Consider the following 21,107-nt stretch of genomic DNA (forward strand, 5'->3'; position numbering starts at 1 on the left):
TCAAAAGCACAGAGAGCAAACAATATAGTGTACAGAGTTAATAACGAACAAACATTATATTTTGAACTAATGTAAATGTGCAGTATCTCATTACCAGCACATCAAGAGACTAGAATAAATAATATGCTAGCAGTCTTTGAGAACTTGATTTAAGGCCTTAAATGCCTTAGCATTTGGAGTTCACCAGTTTGCGACGTCGTCATAGTCACTGCTTGAAGAGGACTCGCAATTCTCCTCGTCAATGTCCGGTACATTTTCATATGCTTCGTCAGATGATGTGCTGCTGTCATCTAGTAAGGGAAAGAACAATGACATTATTAATGCATTAGTTCATGTGAAACATGGTAGATCTTAAAAAACGAAGATGTCACTGTCTTATTAAACCCTGTTTTTGTATTTTTGCTGTGTAATATGAAGCCATGAAGTCTTATCACATCAGACTACTGTATAAAACATGAACCCAGACTGAGCCAGATAATTAAAGGCGTTTGGGCAGAGATATTTTGCATGGCTACACCTGAGATGTACCTTGATTCAGGGCGCTTGGTATGAAAAGATTGCTGTTTCCTGTCGGCTGAAGAGTGTGGTGGCCCAGGGGGTTCTGCTCAGGAAGTGATGGGCTTCCCTCAACTTTCAGAGACGAACAAGAGGAGACATTTGATGTTATAGAACGGTGTTGTGTTTTCCCTCACGCCCTACACACCACAGAGATTAATATGCATTCTTAAAAATAAAGATGCCGTAAAGGGTTCATTGGAGTAACGCCATAGAAGACCCTCTAAGGAACTGTTCAAACAAGTGGTTTCAGTTGAGTTTTCAAAGAACCATCCATTGAAAAGTTCTTTAAGTCACTGGTTCTACTCTAATCCTGGGGACTCACTGCCTTGCAACACACCTGATCCAGCTCATCAGGTAATAATTGAGTCCTAAATAAGATGGGATTAGGTAGGTTTGGATAGTGATTAGCTAAAACTGTGCATGGGGTCCCTAAGATTAGAGTTGACCCCTGCCTCAGGGAATCAAAAGGTGTTATTTTATTGCTCCAAACATCTCTTTTTGGGACCTTTATTTTTAAGAGTGTGAGCAAAAATTAAGACCGGAACTAGATGGAGGTAAATGACATTTGGGGCAAAAAATAGTTTTATGCATCAAATTAAAGATCTTGAGATCCGTCTAATGCTAAAACATTTTTACACATCAAATATGAATTCAGTTTTAATGTTAAAGGGGAATTCCACCAATTTTTAAAAATGCATCAGTCTGATAATTACGTCATTTAGATTTAAACAGATATTCAGATTGAATCAATGTGAAATGGTTCATTATAGAGAAACTTACAGACTCAGATTTCTTTACAGTGGTGGTGATTTCTTTACAGTGGAGGTCACAATGTCTACAATGCAAATATACTAGTCACTGCATGTTGGATACTATCCAAAACCACCAGTGAACAGTGGTAAATAGGAACACAAAGGTTTTCTTTGGGGACTATTTTTCCTTACAACCAGGCTGCCATGAATAGAATATAAGAATATATTTCAGGCCAAAACTACATCTTTAAACTATGGTAAAACAATGTCTCAGGCACCATGTCATGTGATAGGTTCACTTGTGGTAGCTTCAAGAGGCATTAAACTCTTCAGATGTCTGGTTCCTCTCTCTACCACTGTGAACACATCTGACTTGGTAAATTAGGACAGAGCATTTACATCAAATCATTTTAATGAATTTTGGAAAATGGTGGAATTCCCCTTTAAGGATGACTGATAAAACACAGACAGGCCAAAGTACACCACTCTAGTTCCAAATTTTCAATTAATTTTCCTCTAAGCTGAAGAACATTTGAGCTTACATGTCTGGACAAAGGCTTCAGCCTCCAAGCCTAAGTTTTCATAGCATTCGCCAGAGGATGTACTGTCCGAATCACTTGAGTCCTCTGCTCCACGGAGAAAAAATATTTAAAATTTAAAGTCTTTGATTTCAGCTATATTACCAAGTTGATTTGCACAGTACTTTAAATATATAACGGTTGAAAAATAAATCAAGATCTAAATATTAATGCTGGGAAAAAAAATTGCACGTGGTGTCAGTATAAAGATGTAGCCATTGGTTGGACAGATTGCTTGCAACAAGTTGCAATCATGGTGAAGGTGAAGAAGCTTCCTAAAGTTCTCAGGGACAACATTATTAAACATCACTTCAATAAAAAGAACTAGAGACCCAGCAAAGTTCTTAAACATCCCTATGGGAAATTCAATAAAGGTTTATTTCATGGGTATTTTGGCAGTATTAACCAAGTTGATTTAAAAAAAGTAAGCAGACCAGTTTAACTTACGGGTTCTGATAGCTGATTGGCTGGTGTTGAGGAATGGTGCCGTCTGCAGTGAGTGCTCAGGGTATAACTGGTTACCATCTTCAAGAGAAATAAAGGTGAAATGAAAAGCTGTATATGAAATGTTATATGGGTTACTGTGACTGTGAGAGATATATCGGCTGACCTGGATTCACAAGTTGCTCCTGTTCATTCGGTGTGTTTTCATAACATTCTCCTGAAGATGTGCTCTCTGAATCAACATCATCTACAAACCACAGTGAAAAGGGCCGTCAGTGCATTGAGCTCCCACACAATTTACTCCAGTGAGGAGAAACAACTCTGACACTTTTGCTTTCATTCTGACTTAAAAAAATAAATATGAACAAAAAAGGATGTAATACATTCATAAGCATGAGCAAACGATATTGAGAGGTAAAAATCAAAAGTGTGGGTGCCCCTGATCAAATGACATTTTGTTGATGTTGTAAGTGAAAATAAGTTCACACATCCTCTACAGAGAACACACTACTGCACATTTTGATACACAATTACTCTTTATCTGCCGAATTTTTACATATTAAAAAATTCAATCATAAAATGTGGCATTTGCTAATGTTAAACCACATTTTGTTTTTTGTTCTGTTGTTTTCCCAGTATGTTCAACTTGAATTACAGTAATGAAACTGTTCACTAAAATTTGTAGACAAATCCCATATTTTATTTGTTCCTGCAGAGCAGGGGTGCCTAATCCTGGTCCTGGAGACCTACCGTCCTGTATAGTTGAGCTCCAACCCTAATCTAACACACGTGATTCAAGTAATGAAGGCTTAACGGGTGGTCAATCTCCAGGACCAGGAGTGGGCACCTCTGATATAGGGGACGTGTTATCTTATGTATGACTTTGTTCTTCAGACTAGCTCACAAGATATCACCTACTTTCTTCAAAATATTACATTTGTCTTACTTTTAACTGTATTTATGTTTTTCATGTATTACTCTAATGATATATAATGTTTTTACATACAAAAACACACTTATTGCCAAGATAAATGGTTTTAAACAGTGTGTTTAGGTGACTAAGACCTTTGCACAGTATTTTAAATATATAATGGTTGCAAAAATGAATCAAGATCTAAATATTAATGCTGGGAAAAAAATTGCACATGGTGTCATTATAAAGATGTGGCCATTGGTCGGACAGACTTTACGCAAGTTGCAATCGTGGTGAAGGTGAAGAAGCTTCCTAAAGTTCTCAGGGACAACATTATTAAACAACACTTGCATAAAAAGAACTACAGAGCCTTAGGAAAGTCCTTAAACATCCCTGTCATAACTTTGGGGAATTAAATAAAGGTTTATATAAAATTTCATGGGTGTTCATGTTTCAGCTGTATTACCAAGTTGATTTAAAAAAATAAGACCAGTTTAACTTACGGGTTCTGATAGCTGATTGGCCGGTGTTGAGGAATGGTGCTGTCTGCAGTGAGTGCTCAGGGTAAAACTGGTTAACATCTTCAAGAGAAATAGGTGAAATGAAAAGCTGTGTATGAAATGTTATATGGGTTACTGTGACTGTGAGAGATATATCGGCTGACCTGGATTCACAAGTTGCTCCTGTTCATTCGGTGTGTTTTCATAACATTCTCCTGAAGATGTGCTCTCTGAATCAACATCATCTACAAACCACAGTGAAAAGGGCCGTCAGTGCATTGAGCTCCCACACAATTTACTCCAGTGAATGTTTATTATTTTGACTTATAAAATGGAAAAAGATGTAGTGTATTCATAAGCAACAGAACTTGAGAAGTAAAAATTGATTCAAATATTATGCTTGTATGTATATGCAAAGATTCATGGGTCATCTGGCTGTTGATTATCTACAGGACTATAAGTACACATTCTCTATACAGAGAATATTAATGCACAATTACTGGTTAATTGACCATTAACATATTAGTGAAAAAAACAACATATATATATATATATATATATATATATATATTCCGAAAATGGAAAAAAACAACACAGTGCCACAGCAAAGACAACTCTGGGTAACTGAAGATGGTATGCGAAGAGAAATGGGCCAAACATGAACCACAATGCAGCAAAAAGCTTATTACCGTAGATTCATCAGTGCTGATACTGATAACAACAGCTTTGTAACACAGTACTAATTTTATTCATTTGTGGCATCTGAAAACTTTTTCCTTATACAGGTAGCTTTTTAAACATACGTTTATTTATGCTTTTTGTTCATATAAGTAAAAAATATGAATTCATATAAGTACAAAATCAAATTGTATTTGTAAACAGCAGCAAAGGAGAAAACATAAAAAAATAGCTTACAACCTGTCATGTTTTTCAGGACATTTTCCTCCTTGCAAATTCTTTCTTGTGCTTGATTGCACTCACCAGCCACAGGTGCATCATCCACGGCTGCAAGGTTAACAGTTTTTGTCAGTGCGAGTTGCATCTGATAATGACAATCCACTTATGACTTGCTAAGTATAGTCATCACCTAGCAGTTATAATTACATAGTATGACAAACGTGCAGGACACAGAGAGCAGAATATTAACCTTTTAAATGTGTCATGAATTTGTTTGACTGTTAATATAATTTTTATCTGCTTACGGTGCAAGTTATTCACATTAGCCAGTGACTGTGGAACAAAGTGTTGATAAGGTTCATAATCAGAGCCACTGGAGGTCTCGGAATCGTCCTCTAATGAGGGCCTCCTGGCTTCTCCTTCACCTGTGGAAAGGAATTGTGAGCAGTTGGTACAGAAGCCTATGGGAAGTTGTGCAGCCTCACACTATTGTGTGTCATGTAATTATCCGATTCTTTACTAAGTACAGGGAAAAACTATTATTGAAAGTTACTGTTCATGGTAAATGACTGTATGCTGCAGATTCAGTGAACAAAGATTAGGTGGAAGAAAGCTGGAGTAGTCTTTTAACTGAATTGAGGCCATACACCAGCCAATTATTACTGTGTTTTTAAACACATATACACAGTAATATTACAATGTTTAGGAAGGAAGAACTCAGACATGAAGCAGAAGTCAAGTAACTAAAAGCCATCATAAACCTTGCTCACTATTTAAAACCCCAAAATGCATTCAAGGGGCACTGAAAAATGTAACAATGTGCTATGATGTTCTGATATATCTTTAATGTGAGATGAACATTAGAAAAACTGCTTTAGCATGGATTTTTGGGGCTCGACAGTTGCCTGCATATATCTATGTTACTACAGTGAGGATAAACTATATCTATATCTATATTACTATGGAGATGACTGGTTATTAAAATGACAAAAATGACTCATCGGTTGAGGAGCAGTTAAAAGACCTAGCCTAAAATGACAACAACTTAAGAGCTAAACTTAGCAAGGTAGCTACCTGGTCATCTAGATACCTCTCCTCAGTTTGGCTTCTTTTTTCTTGTTGAAAAGGTAAAAAACTTGTCAATTTTGTAGTCAATAAAGACAGAATCACTGGTTCTTTACAGTTTTGTCTGATGACTGAGGTAAGAGTTACGTTGATGCTAGCTTGGTTGTATTTATTAGCCTATAGATCAGTGTGCCAGCTGTCAGGCTTGGGTGACACCAGAAGAATTCCCAATGGTTGTATGATGCATTTGTCAAATGCATGCTGGGTGTTGCGATGAAAGAACAATGATGAACAAAAGCGTGAAAACAATATAAAATCATAATTCTGTCAATGAGGCTGAAGGATTCAATTCTGTGTTAGAGAATGCTACATAATACAACGACGAAACTAGTTTTGGGACAGAATCCTCCTTTAAGTATAGTAGAGACACTAGATGAGCTGAAATATGATCACTGCAACACAGAACAGCACAGTTCTAACTTGTCTATTCTCATACAGAGCAGTTCCAGTAGGCTGCTCTATATGAGAAGAGGCTTCCTTGAACTTGAGTTTCATGTACAAGATAGATATAAGGGCACAGACCATATGTAGACGCTTGCACAGCGACAACTTGCAGGTTGTTTATGTCCCCGTCTTCTCCCGTGTGAGAATCAAGATACCTTTGGTGAATCACACATGCTGTAAGCAGAGGGAATGAAAAAGAATTACGCTTCATAGTGCATGTGAGAGGCCTTGCATTTGCAGATGCCTTTTGTGTGTAATGTGGAGCAAAGACATTAAAAAAATCGAACCATCTCACAAGTTTTCAAAAGCTCTCACTTACAGGAAAAACTGCCACTCTGAGTCATTGCTTTTGGTGCAATAAGCCCACTCTGAAAGTCCTAGCTCCGTTTAGCAGAGCTTCAGCACAGCATATAATTGTTACTGTGGTAGTAGATATTGTCAAGAGTTTTGAATGCCAAATTTATCTATTCTGAATCTTCACTGCAATTATATATGAATATGAATATCATCAATGGGCTATAATCTTAGATATTACTGGAATTTCTCTTAAAATGTGAATCTCTAGTGGCCATTGCTAAGCTTTTGTGTGTGTTTTTGTTTAAATGAGTTTAACACCTGAAAGTGGACTAATGTGGTAAAAGCACTAACATTGTCTGTAGCAACTGGGAGCAGAAACAGCATTGCTTGCTAGAGAAAATTACTGCTATTTTTCAGAGTGCCTGTCATAATAGTGAGAGAGGTCTTGGCGTAGGTTAGTTGTTTCTCTACAGCAGAACTAATATACACCAAAATATCTTAATGAAGTCTAAGCAATGAATCCAACAATGGAACAAGTTTAATGTGTTTGCTAGTAAACTATTAAAGGGCCCATATTTTGTAAAACCTAATTTTCCTCCCTTTTTACAAATAAAACAATTCAATGAAGTCCCTAAACATTATTATAAAAGTTTTAAAGACCCATTCTGTTGCTTTTTTTTTAAATAAAGGGGCTTGAAGTAATATGTAAACATTATTTATCTTCCAAAATGTACCAGTCCATACAGTCAGTGTATGAAAACTAAACTGCAAAAACATCCAGTTTTGAAGTCACTGTTCACTACAGCAGTTTAAGCCCACCCACTCACACTGAAGTTCTAAAGAGTGTTACAGCTCTGAGTGCTTTTTGAATGAGGTGCAAAACAGGACAGCCAATCAGAACAGAGCACATTTATCTTATAGCAGTCAGTAACAAAAACAGATTGTTTAATTCTAAAGGATAAAGAGAGGCTGGAAACGGTCATGTAGAAATAAATTATCATTAATTATCACTAATTTAAGCAAAAGCAGCACATTTACAGTATCCACTAATCCAGCTTACAGCAGTTCAGCACTTCCCATTTCAGCCTGGACTGCTTTCTAAACACAGCAGCCAGCAAGAACAGAGGTCATTTTTATGTATCAGTCTTAAATGCAGAATAACGAAAACAGTCTGTTTAAAGGGATAAAGAGAGGTTGAAAAATGGTCATAAAAAATGTAATTATGAATTTAGTACACAAAACCACACAAACATCATGTGTGGAGAGAAACAATAAAGTACTAAACTACAGGAAAATGTAGGACGTGGGCTCTTTAAATCAAATGTGCTTGTGACAGTTGCAAAGTATATTTATTCTGTTGACAATTATTGTTATATGTATTAGATATTGTTGTTCACTAATGTTATACTGAGAGTAGGCAGAGTAAAGGGGACATTACTTTGGCCGTTGTGTTGCCGTCGTATATACAAAATCTCTCCAAAATGATAACTTCACAGGAGAAAAACATTCTTAACTTTATAACACAGTGGGTCCAAAGGTCTGAGACCACCAGTGAAAATGCTTATATTTTGTATTTTTAATGCCAAATGTTAAATTATAAATGATATTATCACCATAAACTTTTGAGTGAAAAGTAGAATCTTTGAAAGTTTATAGTAATTTCAGAAATTCGTAGTATTTGATATTTCCCCCTTATGCTTTAATGACAGCGTGCACTCAAGACTGCATGAACTCCATAAGTTGGTGCAAAAGCCTCTGATGAGTAGATCAGCTCCAACTGAGAACTCCATTCATCTGAATGGAAAACTGACCTTTTATGCGAAGGCCTTCACATGGTCAGTGTCACAGATTCGCTTAAATTTGAACAATGATTTTTGTTTCCAACTTTTTTACAATTCTAAAACTTTCTGTTGTTTGTTGCAGGTTTAAATGAAAAAGTCCCAGATTTTCAAGGTGGTCTCAGAATTTTGGACCCCACTGTATATATTAATGAAACAAGCTTTTATTGTTGACCATTGTCTATTAGTCCATTCATTTTGAAATGTTCAAAGTAAAGAGCAGCTGGTGTTTTTAAATTGTGTTGTAAAAAAAAAATCAAATATATAAAAACTGAAAAAAAATGCATTGTGACAGCATCAATATGTATATGCAACTAAACATCAAATAAGAGGTAACATGTAACCTGGCCTTTTCCAGTATATTTTATCAGCTGTATTAAACTGAGAGCTACAGATAGATCCATACCGAATCAGCCTATGGGCTGTAATTCAAGTTAAATTTCTGCAACCTAGTTTTTTAGCCACAACTGTACGTCATTAAGCCAGTGTGCTTCACAGAGCTTCAGTTTGAAGCCAAAGTCAAAAATAAACTGCTGTAATAAGCAAAAAAGTAGAGCATTTTGGAGGATTTTTTGTAGGTAGGTTTTCATACTGAAAAAAAATAAGACAAAAACATATTTTTCTATGATGGTTTCTCATTTTAAAAAAAAAAATTTTAAAAACCTAAAAGGTGAGTAGCCTGTTAATCATCCCCTAGGATTTTCTACCTTCTGCGAACGCTCTGCTCCTAAAAGAGCAGTGGCTTCTTAAGTATTAAAGATAGATTCATATATTTTTTGCCATCATGAGGTCTGAAATACATGCATCAAGTGAGAAGTAAAACCTCTCAGCATGATACAGTAAATATAATAATCACTTAAACATATTTACACCTTATAAACTAGATACTTAAAGGCATTTTTAGATGTTTTATTCCATTCATTATGAATTATTATATATTGTTACAGACATTCTATTGTATTCTGTACTGTAATTGTCTGTTTACATTATTGTTCTCCAGTAATCTGCCTTGAGATTTGATCTCCACTCATGAAATATGATAAATTCAGGATATTAATTTTATTATAATTTAATTCTTAAGGTCAGCCTTCTCAGTCATTATGGAATCATTTACACATGGCTCTGTTCATCATTGTAGATACTACAATTTCTTCAGATTTTTTTTTTTGTCTTACTGATTATTTGAAAGCTATGACTAGCAAACTTAATACATCCGAAACCAAATTGAATTTGCAGTTTTGAACAATGATCCTATCTTTTAAATGGTAATATTTGGTTATGTTGAAGGACTCAAGGACAGAAGTGAGGATGCTGTATATACTTGCCATTTCTTCTTTTGTAGTTTTTGCAAAGGGCAGCATTTGATAATATCACTATGAGCAGAGCGATAGACAGAGCGATACAGCCCCACACCGGCCCTGACAGGCTGCTGCTGTCCTGAACTAACATCACTGTTACAGAGTCTAAAAAGATACAGAACAATGCACCAATCAGATCACACTGAATCTTATACAGGCATGCAGTACACTTTTCTTGCTATTGGTAAATGAAAGATGTTAATTTTTCACTGTAGTTTCAGGTTAGAGTGTAGGGATCACCTGTGGTCCAGTTTGTTAGACTTGGTGTAGTCGTGTTGATCGGCGAAACTGTAACGGTAGTGCTTCCTGTTTGAGTGGAAATGCTTATAATTAGCTTCGACTGTCACAGTTCATTCGAGTACAGATAACTGCAGTTTTGTCTCACTGGCAGTCGGCAGTCAGCAGCAACACAATAACTGCAGCAGACACCCTTTAGTGACCTTCATTGCTTCAGGGCCCAATAGCAACCACAGCCTTATATTTTACAGCCAGAGGTGCTGAAATCAGGTCTGGAGGATAAACCTCAGAGCTGACGCTGCTCTGTTTCACACAGTACCTCTTCAGCATATGAGGTTTGGCACCTGGGCCTTAATTACGCAGATATTTCCAACTTCCTCTCAAACAAATAATGCCTTATCTTTTTATGAGACTTGATATACTGCAGAAAATGATACCTCAGCAAGTGAAAGCACCTTAAATGTAGTCATTGTGTCAAATATCACTATAGGGGTGAACTATCTTCCGAAATTCCCACAACTGTCTCATAATGAGTAATATTAGAAATATTGCCTACATTCAAGATGCATTCACTTGCCGATATTAAGATTATGACACATTGCTTATACTTTCATTTAAGCAGAATTTCTCTCTACTTTTTCTATCCCCTCCCATCTAGGTGTGTATGTACAGTGGGATCCAAAAGTCTGAGACCACACTGAAAATCTATAAATTTAAATCTTGAAACAAATAACAGTAAGTTTCTTAAAAAATTCAAACAAAAAAGTAAACAGTTAAAATGAAAAAGTGAAGAAACATTCAAAATTCTGCGCTGTTTTTAGGGCACTACTTACTACTGATCTATTGACAGACTTCTGTGCAAACTTGTGCAGTTCCTCCCAGCTTGAGTGCAAGCTGTCCTTAAAGCAACAGGAGAACATACCAAATACTAAGAAGTTCGGAAATTGATGTAAATATTTTGAATATTCTACTTTTCACTCAAATTTTGCTAAGTATGTGATTTACTAGTGGCGTCAGAGTTTTGATTGTGTTTGTATACACACACACACACACACACACACATATATATATATATATATATATATATATATATATACTGCTGTTGTGTTTCAGTTTTTTACATAATTTGAAAATGTCTATTGCCTTTGTGTGGAAATTTTATAATGAATAGACCAAAAGAAAAGGTCGAAAAAGCCACAGAGGTTTATTTCTTGAGTAAGCGCTGTGTAATTATTTTGATTAGTTAAAATGATGGCAAGTACGAAGACAGTCTACCTAAAGTATACTAAAATGACCAACAGGTTCTAGCTATTTAGCTGATAAAAGACATAGTAAGTAGTTTAGGAAGGAAAGCAAAATAAAAACAGCTCCAAATACCATAAAGACAGTTTTTTTGAAATAGAACAGTGAGAACCCAGTAAAACCATAGTAAGAATCATTGCTTTACTTTACAGCCCATATTCAGTTTCATTCATAGGTAATAGACAGGTACGTACTATGTATATGTGAAATGTGTTTGTATCTCTTTACCCCGTATAACTGCTCTGTACTTTTTACCCACTTTTTATCTCACACTCATCCAGTTAATACCTAGAGCCTGTTGGTTTCAGTATTAGATACACTGCCTTGGTACTTGCCATCATGTTACCCAAAAGAATGATCTAGTAGTTTGGAGTTCACCTCACAGTTACCTGGTTAACACCTAGAACTTCAGGGTCTGTAAAACAAAGTGTTACTGTGTTTCCACCCACTGATCTGTGTGCAGTTGTATTAGCACTGTGTACCTGAACACACCACTCCAGCATCTTCTTTGTGGCCACAGTAGTTGCTATCTTCATGTTTCTGAGCGCTGCACTGCCAGAGGTTGCTCTCTTTTCCTGTGCAGTTGAGTTTGCTGATGTGGATGGGCCCTGTGCCTGGACCAAATTTTTTGGCCTCACAAGTCACCTCTACAGCAGTGCCACAACCTAGCTGGGCACACACCACATCTCCTCCTCTTTGGTTCCAATCATCATCACACACTGATCCCCAGCGGCCATCATCCATCAGTTCCACTCGTCCTGCGCAGCGGTCATGACCTGCAGCCAAGCGGACAGCGTGGTGCTCTGAAGGATGGAAACAATCAGAATCAGATTGTTTGGGAAAGGACCAGACAAATCTGACACAATGATGAATGACATGATAGCTGACCTATACTTGCTCCGCCCACAAATGTATTGTTTCAGGGTAACTGCTTTACAGAAGTTTAACAAAAAATCCCATTCAGTATAATGAGAAATTAATAATTTGCTACACAATGTTGACTTTCCAGTTTAAAATGCTAGTTGTTGTAGCTAAATGAGACTTTGCAAACTACAATGACACATTTGCCACTATGCTAATGTAAAATACTGTTTCAAATTTAGGAATATTGACAAGTTGCCAGGGTTCCATAAAGCATGTCCATCTTTGCAACAACTTGCAGCAATTGGAGGGGGGGCCACTAACACCAGGAGGCTAAAGTCTCCACACAGCAAAACTAGGTGAAAAGGCAGAGCAAACCAAAGTGATGTGTCTACTGTATAAGTTGAATAAAGGCAATAATAGGTAGAAACATGTTCTTATATGAGGCAACTGAATGACAACCCATCACTGTGTAGACAGACAGTATTCATATAATGTTGTAATGTACAAGGTAGTGGCACTGGCTGTCTTCACTCATGCGGCCACTCTGTTTTAGCTTAGTAACAACATAATATCACTGGTAAGGGAGATTTTATGGAAAAGCCACTCTCAAATATTTATCATTTATAATATAGGCTATGTATCTTTTGTGACAATCAACCTAGGACCCTCCCAAATTTATCTCACATAATAATAAAAACAGGGAGGGACATGTCCACAGCGCCACCTACTTATTTTGCACCAGCGGAATTAATGCGTTTGTGGGTGGAGAATGGTTAGGTCAGTTGCTAACAGCAGAAACCACATCTGCATGTACTTTGGCTGCTGGATGACTCACCGCACTCTACCACCACCTCTTTGGAGCAATTGCTCGCTGCAGCTGCAGTGCAGTTGTGCAGTATGGAGTTTCTGATGATGCACTCAGTCAGGCAGGTGTTGATGGATGCTGTCGTATTTTCTCTAAACTCTGAGAGTCCCCCACAGCCCAGTTCCCTACAGATTCGCTCAGCCATGAGCAATTTTCTTTTCTTTGGGCTTTTTAGGGTGACTGGCACCCAGCTGCCATTCCGATGAGCCCTCAGAGTTCCAGAGCAAGCCTTGGAAAGGTTGAATGTATGCAGGCCACCTAAGGAGAGATGTTCATTTAAATGGACTGTGAATTGTGGTAATTGATATTATGTAATTACTTGTTCATACACAGTTTATTAACCAGTTTGTTAGGTGTATCTCTTTTACACCTATAAACTTAATCAAGTATACACAGAGATAAACTCCTAAATATGTCAAAAAGGGTTCTTTGGAGTGATGCCACAGAGGAACCACTTTTGGTTCCACAAAATGCCATTTTTTTTTTTTAAAGAAAGTCACTGAAAGGTTCTTTGGGAAACAAAAGGTTCTTCCATAGCTCTAAAGAGTTCTTTGGCACTTTTATGTTTGAGCATGTAGGTGCACTTTATCAGCCACTCTCTACCTCAAACATCAATGGAAGAGGGACCACCATAGGACCACCGCTGACCAGATCTTATTTGGATTGTGAACCATTCTCAGCTCTACATTCTCAGCTGTCACCAACACCAACATGGTAGTGGCATGTTAATCGATGTTTTCTTGGTAGGGGGGCTGATAAATTGTCCATCATTGGTTACAATAGTAACTGTAAACCTACAAAGTGCACCTACATGGTATAAGATAGTCAAGGAGTGTCAATACAAGCTAGTTAGAGTTTTAGACTGACTTGGTTGTACATGTAACCCTTGTGTTTGCTGAGAATCTTCTATTGTTTGTATTTTTTTTTTTACAATGCAGTCAATAGTCTCAAAGAATAGAGCTAATGTCTATGCTAAGTTGCAAGAGTAAACTGCAGCACAGCCACATCCCGTGAGTCACTTCCTGTGGAAATGTCAAACTGTGGCAGGGAGGACACTGGGGAAGACTTTTTTTATAGAATGTTTACAGCATGTAAGGCAACTAGACAACAATTGTGGTTTGAATTAGAGTTCATGAAATTCTCCACTTATTACTACAAGATGCAGAGGCAGAAATTTCACTCTTAAAACTGGCATTGACAAAAAAAGGTTCTTCAAAGAACCACATTTAGATCCATAAGAACCTTTCAGTGGATGATTCTTTAAAGAACCTTGTTTGTAAATTATATTTGTGAGTGTCTCTGAATTAAAGCCTCATTGTTGGTATGTCTTATGATTTTATTGCTCTTTTTCTGCCAAAAATCTTTACAAATGTACCACCTGCTCTCAGACTGGCCCACTTTCTTCATTTTGTCTTATCTTATTGTTCCTTGGTGGTCTTTCGTTTCGAGAGTAAAGTGGTTTTGCAATGATATAGTCCTGATGTGGCTGATTGCTGCTTACAGTGTTGATTTGAACACGATGACAGTAGCGATAAGAGCTTTGAGTCACGCAAACAAAGTAACAATCTAAAACACTCACTCTGTTTCTCTACATGCTCATCGACAGAAGAAGCGGCTGCAGCCTGGAGTCCTATAGACAAAAAGAGGACATCAGAGAATAAATACTGTCCTAGTTTTGGAGAACACAGCTCAAATCAGATGTGACTTTTTGTTGTTAATCAAGCCTATGGCACAGGATCTTTTGCTAAAATAGCTATGTCAATATACGACTGTGAAAAGGTTGAGCACTGTTGCTTCCCAAAGAAAAACAAGTATCTGCAAAATGGTAACTTCACAGGAGAGGGCAAAAACTTTCTTTACTTTTAATGAAGGTTAATGAAAGGAGATTTTATTCAAAGCTGTTTGGAGCATTGCTATTGGTCCAATCATCATGAAATATTCAGGCAATGTAATGGACAGCTGCTGAGCTCAAATTACACAGAATACTAAAAACTGCCAAAAAATAGACATACTTTTTTTGGACAGCAACGATATGCAGTACTGTGCAAAAGTCTTAAATACACTGTTTAAAATCATTTATTTCAGCGGTGTGTTTTCCATTGTAAAAACACCATATATCATTTCAATAAACGGAAATAATTATACAGTAAAAAGTAACAAGAATGTCTTACGGTGAAAAAAAAAAGTGTGTCTAAAGAACAAAGTTTTGTTCCAGATTTCTCACTGACGCCCCCAGATGCCATCGCAGAATTCAATTCCATCCACAGCACCCAACTTAATTTATTGAAGGATTGCGTAGCTGAAGCATGCATTGAATGGTAACAACAAATAATACCAGGCTTCGTCAAGGAGAGGTTTGGGAGTGGTTAAACAAACACATTAATAAGACACAAAATCACTATTTATTTTAATAATGTTAATTGTACTTATTGTATTGTTGGCATTTTCAGACCAAATAAGCACTTAGTGACCAGATAAACAGCATTTTAATTGTAATTTTCTCCAGCGCTTATGCACTAGATCACACATGAATCAGATATGTATGAGGCGTATACTACCTCTCCAAGTTTGGACACACCTGCTTTTAGGATGTTCTTCTAATTTTCCTTGTATTTTCCACATTTTAGAATAACATAAAGCATCAAAACTATAAAATAACACACATGGAATTATGCTGAGATAGAAATATCATTCTCTCAAGCACTTTTATGCGCATATGTTGAGACCCTGTTGGCTACTTAAAACCACTTGTTGGGGGGCATGTTAAAAACCCTGCTACATGACATAACAATGCCATAAACATGTCATGGCAGATGTCATGCTGTCCTGAGCTGTTTGTTCAGTGATATTACAATGTTACTGTTACTGGTAAATGTAATGCAAAATACCAAATGTTTGATATCATGACAGCTCACATCACATGATCATTTTTGTGCTCTAGTTAGCCATCATGACATCCAGCTAAATATATACAAAATCATCATTTATAGGGAACTATTGAGGGGTGGCTGTCCCAAACCCTAACCCCTAAGTTTCAATCTTTTTTGTATTTTCTCTTCTTTTTATTAAAAAACGTTTTCAAATATTTTAAACCAAAGTTAAAAGAGATTAGATTTATTATAAGATTAATTTTTAAATAAAAAAACTTTATTCAAAAAACATTTTCATGTTTTTACCAAAACATAATTTTACTCCATAATTTTACATAATTTTACTCCATAGACTCCATATTTTAGCCACACCCCTGCATTTTAGAGCAGGAACTGAGACTGCATCCCTGTCCCTGATGACCACATGATGAACAGTTAAAATCCCATTGTTTTGAAGTAAATGAGTCCTAAAGTCTGGAAATCAGCATGTAAACAATGTAGTAACCAGTGTAGTTGTTGTCTCAGTTAAGTAAATGTTTTTGTGATTTAATTAAAAATATGATGATTTTCTGTGTATGCAAGTGCTCTATGCTGTGTTTTACTAGCCATGTAGTGTTTTTAAGTTCTGCTCAAAATTAGCTAATATTGTCTCTACCGAAACAGTCACTTCTGAAACATTTGGTAAAGTTTTGGTAATGTTATGATTGTTTTGGTAGTGAGAAAATGGAATGTTCAATCATTACATTTAATAAAATAAACATAATTAGCGCAAAATAATTTTATCTCTATCAAATTCTGACATTTCTCTCAGCATGTGCACTATGTAGCAACTGTTTGTTTAGATTTTAGCACAATAAAAAGAACAGTTTTTATACTGAAATATTAAAAAAAAGTAAAAAGTCTAGGTTTTGTGCACAACAACCTTATAATAGATTTTTTCTTGATCTCAGTGGCGGCAGGTGGTCAAGTCTGGGAATTAAGCGATATGACAAGAACAAAATATGCAAAGTAGATGGGAGCCCAATCAATTATAGACAAAGAAAAAAAAATATATGGAATGAGTTACGTTAAGACAGTTTTAAACATCATTAGATCACATATAGTGCAGTGCAAGTCAGAGACCACCCTTCATTTACTTTGTTCCCAGTTAAAACAGCCATTAAGTCCATTTTATTCATTTTTCAGTGTCAGAAAAAAAGCAGAACAAATATTTAACACGAAATTACACAGAAGTTTTAACAACTAGAGAAATGGGTGGACAACAGCCTTGGTGAGATACTCTTACATTTTGTGTTTGTTTTAGTTTGTTAATGTTGTCTCTTGTACGTCAAACTCAGCCAGTCTTTATTATCTTTTACTCCTCTATTCTCTATTCCATTTATTGTATTTTATTCTATTTTTTTTGTTTGTTTTATTTGTCCCTTAGTTAAATACTTGTTAACCGTCAGTGTGCTTGTCTGGTCTGGTCAGCATGTTACATCACCACAACAAATTCCTTGTATGTGTAACATAGTTGGGAGGTGTTCCCACTGGCCATTGTAAATGTATCAGCATATGCAAATGATACCTTGTATGTGCTACTGTGTTTTCTATCACTGTATAAAAGAAGCTCAATGCTGCTTTTATTGTTAGATGCTCTGCGCTCGTTTCTGAGCGAGCACACTAAGTACATTCAAGACCCAATTCATCTCTCTAAGGGCTTAAGACTTGTTTCATCAGAGTAAAAGTCAAAGGTGACTGAGTGTGATTCCTATTCATGTATTTGAATGGCAGTTTGCAACAACAAAAAAAGTTCTTTGCTTTGCAAAATAAATGCGACTACAGCGCTAAGTAATCTACTTATTAAGGGAGAAGAGCAGATTCAAAGGCTGAAATAGCCGCTATTCTCAGAACTAAAGGGTTAACTAAAGTCTCTATTATTCTGCCACTCACTGTTCCTGCCAGAATATGCTCAAAATTCAGACCAATCAAGAAGGCAAACAATGTCTGAGTCTGAGTAAAGTCTGAGGGAGACAGCATAATGTTAAATGTCTATTTAAGATCCATCCAAAATCCATTTAAGAGCAAACATTTCTGTTTAGAAGGGACAGTTTGTCCTCAGTCAAAAGGCACAAAAGACATGTCATAATGTGCTTTCCCATCATGCTTGTGTCAGTGAGGCATTTTGTTTCTTTTTTGCTTTAGATTCCAAGATGCAATGCTAAAAAACACCAAGTACTTGGAGTGAAATGAAGTCTGGGACACGCTAAACTGACAAAGCAGGTTTGAATGTGCACAAAATCTGCATCATTGTTATTTTATTAGTCATATTGTTCCAGAATGTAGGACTTTTTTTTTTAATAAAGATTTTCTGTAATGCAGCAATGGCTGACAAAGTCAATGTCAGAGTCATATATAGAGTTGTTTGAAAAACTTTGGGTGCCCCATGTCAAATTACATGGTCTGTTGATTTTCTAAGTGAAAATAAGAGCACATCCTTTACAGAGAACACACTTCTGCACAGTTTATTTAACCTATTGGAAAATAAAACATAAAATGTGGTCTGTACAAAAGTTATGGGACATTTTATATTTTAAGCTTTATTTTTTTCCAGTATGTTAAACTCAGCAAATAAACAGAAATTGTGCATGAAAATGTGGCATAAAAACATGAAAACCAACAAAATGTTTAATTTGACTAGGCGAGTCAAAACTTTTGCATACAACTGTAGTTTATCAGTACATACTGTGAGCACTTCTATATTAGCATAATTCTTCAGTTATAATCTTACAAACGCTTGGCGATGCTAAGCTTAAAGTTCAGTCTTATGATTACTGACGTACTATGAATAATATATTAAACAAAAAGGAATAGCAGAATTTTGCTGCAACGCAAGATTTTAAGATGTTTATTAAAATTCTACATTGTACGGGAATAAAGTTTTTCGGACTCTGTTTTAATCGTTACAAATGAAAATTTATGCAAATTTAGGTTCATTTTAGGCAATTTAAGTGCATTTCAGTTAATCTCTGCATTTCTTTACGGGAATGTTTACTCCATAAACTCTACCAGCAGTTCCAGACACATTAGTTTCATAGTAGTTACTAAATTCTTCCTAGAACATATTACACATTAATCCTGAAGACAATATATATGAAAAATAAGCCTAAAGGACAGATTTATGTTTATAAATCATTCTTGCTTGAAACTAGCCTGTAAATTTATAAGACTTCCTCAATAGCCTATCTGCTGACATTTTGAGGCAATCTGCATTTATTCTAGCTCAAACTAAGTTAACATTTTTCATCTGTGGGGGAAGTAATGAACTTGTTGTCATCCGGTCAATGCCGTTATGTAATATAGCAACATTTCCATATTGTTCAATGGTACTTTTAAATTCCTGTCAATTCAAAATGATTGTTATTAATGTTTTTAACTCTAACAAAACCCAGATTGTTCCATCACTATCAATGAATTTCATTGCTTACCCTTGATTCACATGCCATATTGAATGTTTTCGTTCAAGACCAGCAGCTAGAATGTACGATTTCCTCAGCAATGGCGTTGTGATATGATATTTATATAATTAGATACACGTTTAAAAAATGGCTAATGATAGTCTACATGCATTTCTTGTCATATTTAGAGAGTCCATGCATTTCTTTGCTCTTAAAAAAATAATTCCGTTCTCAGATTCTCAAAGTACCAAACCTGATCTTTATGCGAGCTGCTGTTGGAGTTCTTCCTACTTTTCCACAGCTGAAAGCAGTGAAGCCGAACTAATCTCTGCTTGACATGCAATAAGTTTCCTTTCATTTATCATATTGCAACAATGCAGTGCTACAACAAAGTGTGCCATTTCATGTTTACAGATTCACAAAGACTTTGTTTTTCATGTGACGCTGTGCCGCTCTGTCTTTTGAAGTGCATGAGCTGGTTGAAGACTCACCGCCTCTTCTTCATTCACTCAATGAAATACTGTACAACCTCAAGTTTAATCGCTGCCACTGAACACAAAAAAAGGGCACAACTGAAGGCCACAGCTTTTTTCTGGACAAACAGTAAGTACGTTTCAAGATATGACAGCACTGCACCTAAATTGTAGAACTTCACTCTGTAAAAAGATCTACCAAGTCTACCACGCAGATGAAGAGCAGGGACCATTTTACCTTGAGACAAGCACAAAGCGTGGAGGACGACGACCGTCAGCAGAAGCTCCATTTCACAGCAGACTGGCTGATAGATAGAAAGCTGTCAGCTCTCTTTATGGAAAAATGACTCTGAGAAGCCTCAGTGGCAGACTAACCTGCAGCCTGCTCTTACATACCTTATCACAAATAGTACTGGTTGCAAATGTGTGACCCAGCAGCCTCAAACTGTGTCTGCACACTTGCAGCATGTGGTTTCCACTACAGGGCTGAGAGAGGAGAAGCACTATGCACACACACACACATGCTGTACACACCCTATTTGCATTCTGCATGGGTCAACAACAGTGAGCTGACGAGCAACTGTTGGACTATTTTAATTTAGTGACTTCAATGAAAAGAAAGTGGAGTTTCAAGAAATCCGGAGGTTGACTCGTTCTGTGGATAACTTTTGTAACTGAGGTTTGTATCTTTTTCCATTTTTAACTTATTATTTGTTAATTTTTTTTGTTTCATGAAATTGTTTCATTTCATTTCATGAACCAAAGACATTGCAGAACATTAGAATTAAGAGGTAGTATTATGAGGTAGTTTGAAATATGAGGCAGTTTAATGAGGACCTTAGAATTATAAGGTAGCATTATGAGGTAGTTTGAATTATGAGGTAGTATTATGAGGTAGTTAGATTTATGAGGCAGTGTAATGAGGACCTAAGAATTGTATGGTAGTTTGAGGTAGTTATAGGGCACTATAATAGCCCCTTTGAATTATAGGGTAGTATTGTGGGGTAATTAGAGTTATAAGGGCACTATTATGAGCACCTTTGAATTATAAGGCAGCATTAAGAGGTAGTTTGAATTATAAGGTAGTATTATGAGGTAGTTTGAATTGTGAGGTAGTATTATGAGGTAGGTAGACATATGAGGCAGTGTAATGAGGACCTAAAATTATAAGGTAGTATTATGAGGTAGTTAGAGTTTTAAGGCAGTATAATGAGCCCTTTTGAATTATGAGGTAGTATTATAGGGTAGTTAGAGTTATAAGGTAGTATAATGAGCCCCTCTGAATTATAAGGTAATATTATGAGGTCATTAGAATTATGAGGTTGTTCAGTTTATGAGGTAGTATTGTGAAGTTA

The 21,107-nt window shown here is 36.3% G+C and overlaps 1 protein-coding gene across 1 annotated transcript; it reads right to left on the minus strand.

Moving 5' to 3' along the window:
• Nucleotides 1–180: 180 nt before the first annotated feature.
• Nucleotides 181–20,192, minus strand: LOC118821626 (T-cell differentiation antigen CD6-like). Its single transcript, XM_036590333.1, has 16 exons — nt 19,991–20,192; nt 14,552–14,602; nt 12,943–13,230; nt 11,726–12,046; nt 9,945–10,010; nt 9,672–9,809; nt 6,290–6,385; nt 4,948–5,067; nt 4,664–4,750; nt 3,910–3,990; nt 3,749–3,826; nt 2,499–2,579; nt 2,336–2,413; nt 1,853–1,936; nt 529–630; nt 181–290 (listed from the first exon to the last, which is right to left on the minus strand). The coding sequence occupies exons 1-16, from the start codon at nt 20,040–20,042 to the stop codon at nt 181–183; spliced, it is 1,833 nt and encodes a 610-aa protein (XP_036446226.1). The 5' UTR covers nt 20,043–20,192.
• Between the last annotated feature and the right edge of the window lie 915 nt (nt 20,193–21,107).

This window comes from Colossoma macropomum, unplaced genomic scaffold (genome assembly GCF_904425465.1).
Source record: "Colossoma macropomum unplaced genomic scaffold, Colossoma_macropomum, whole genome shotgun sequence".
In the NCBI taxonomy this organism is placed as follows: domain Eukaryota; kingdom Metazoa; phylum Chordata; class Actinopteri; order Characiformes; family Serrasalmidae; genus Colossoma; species Colossoma macropomum.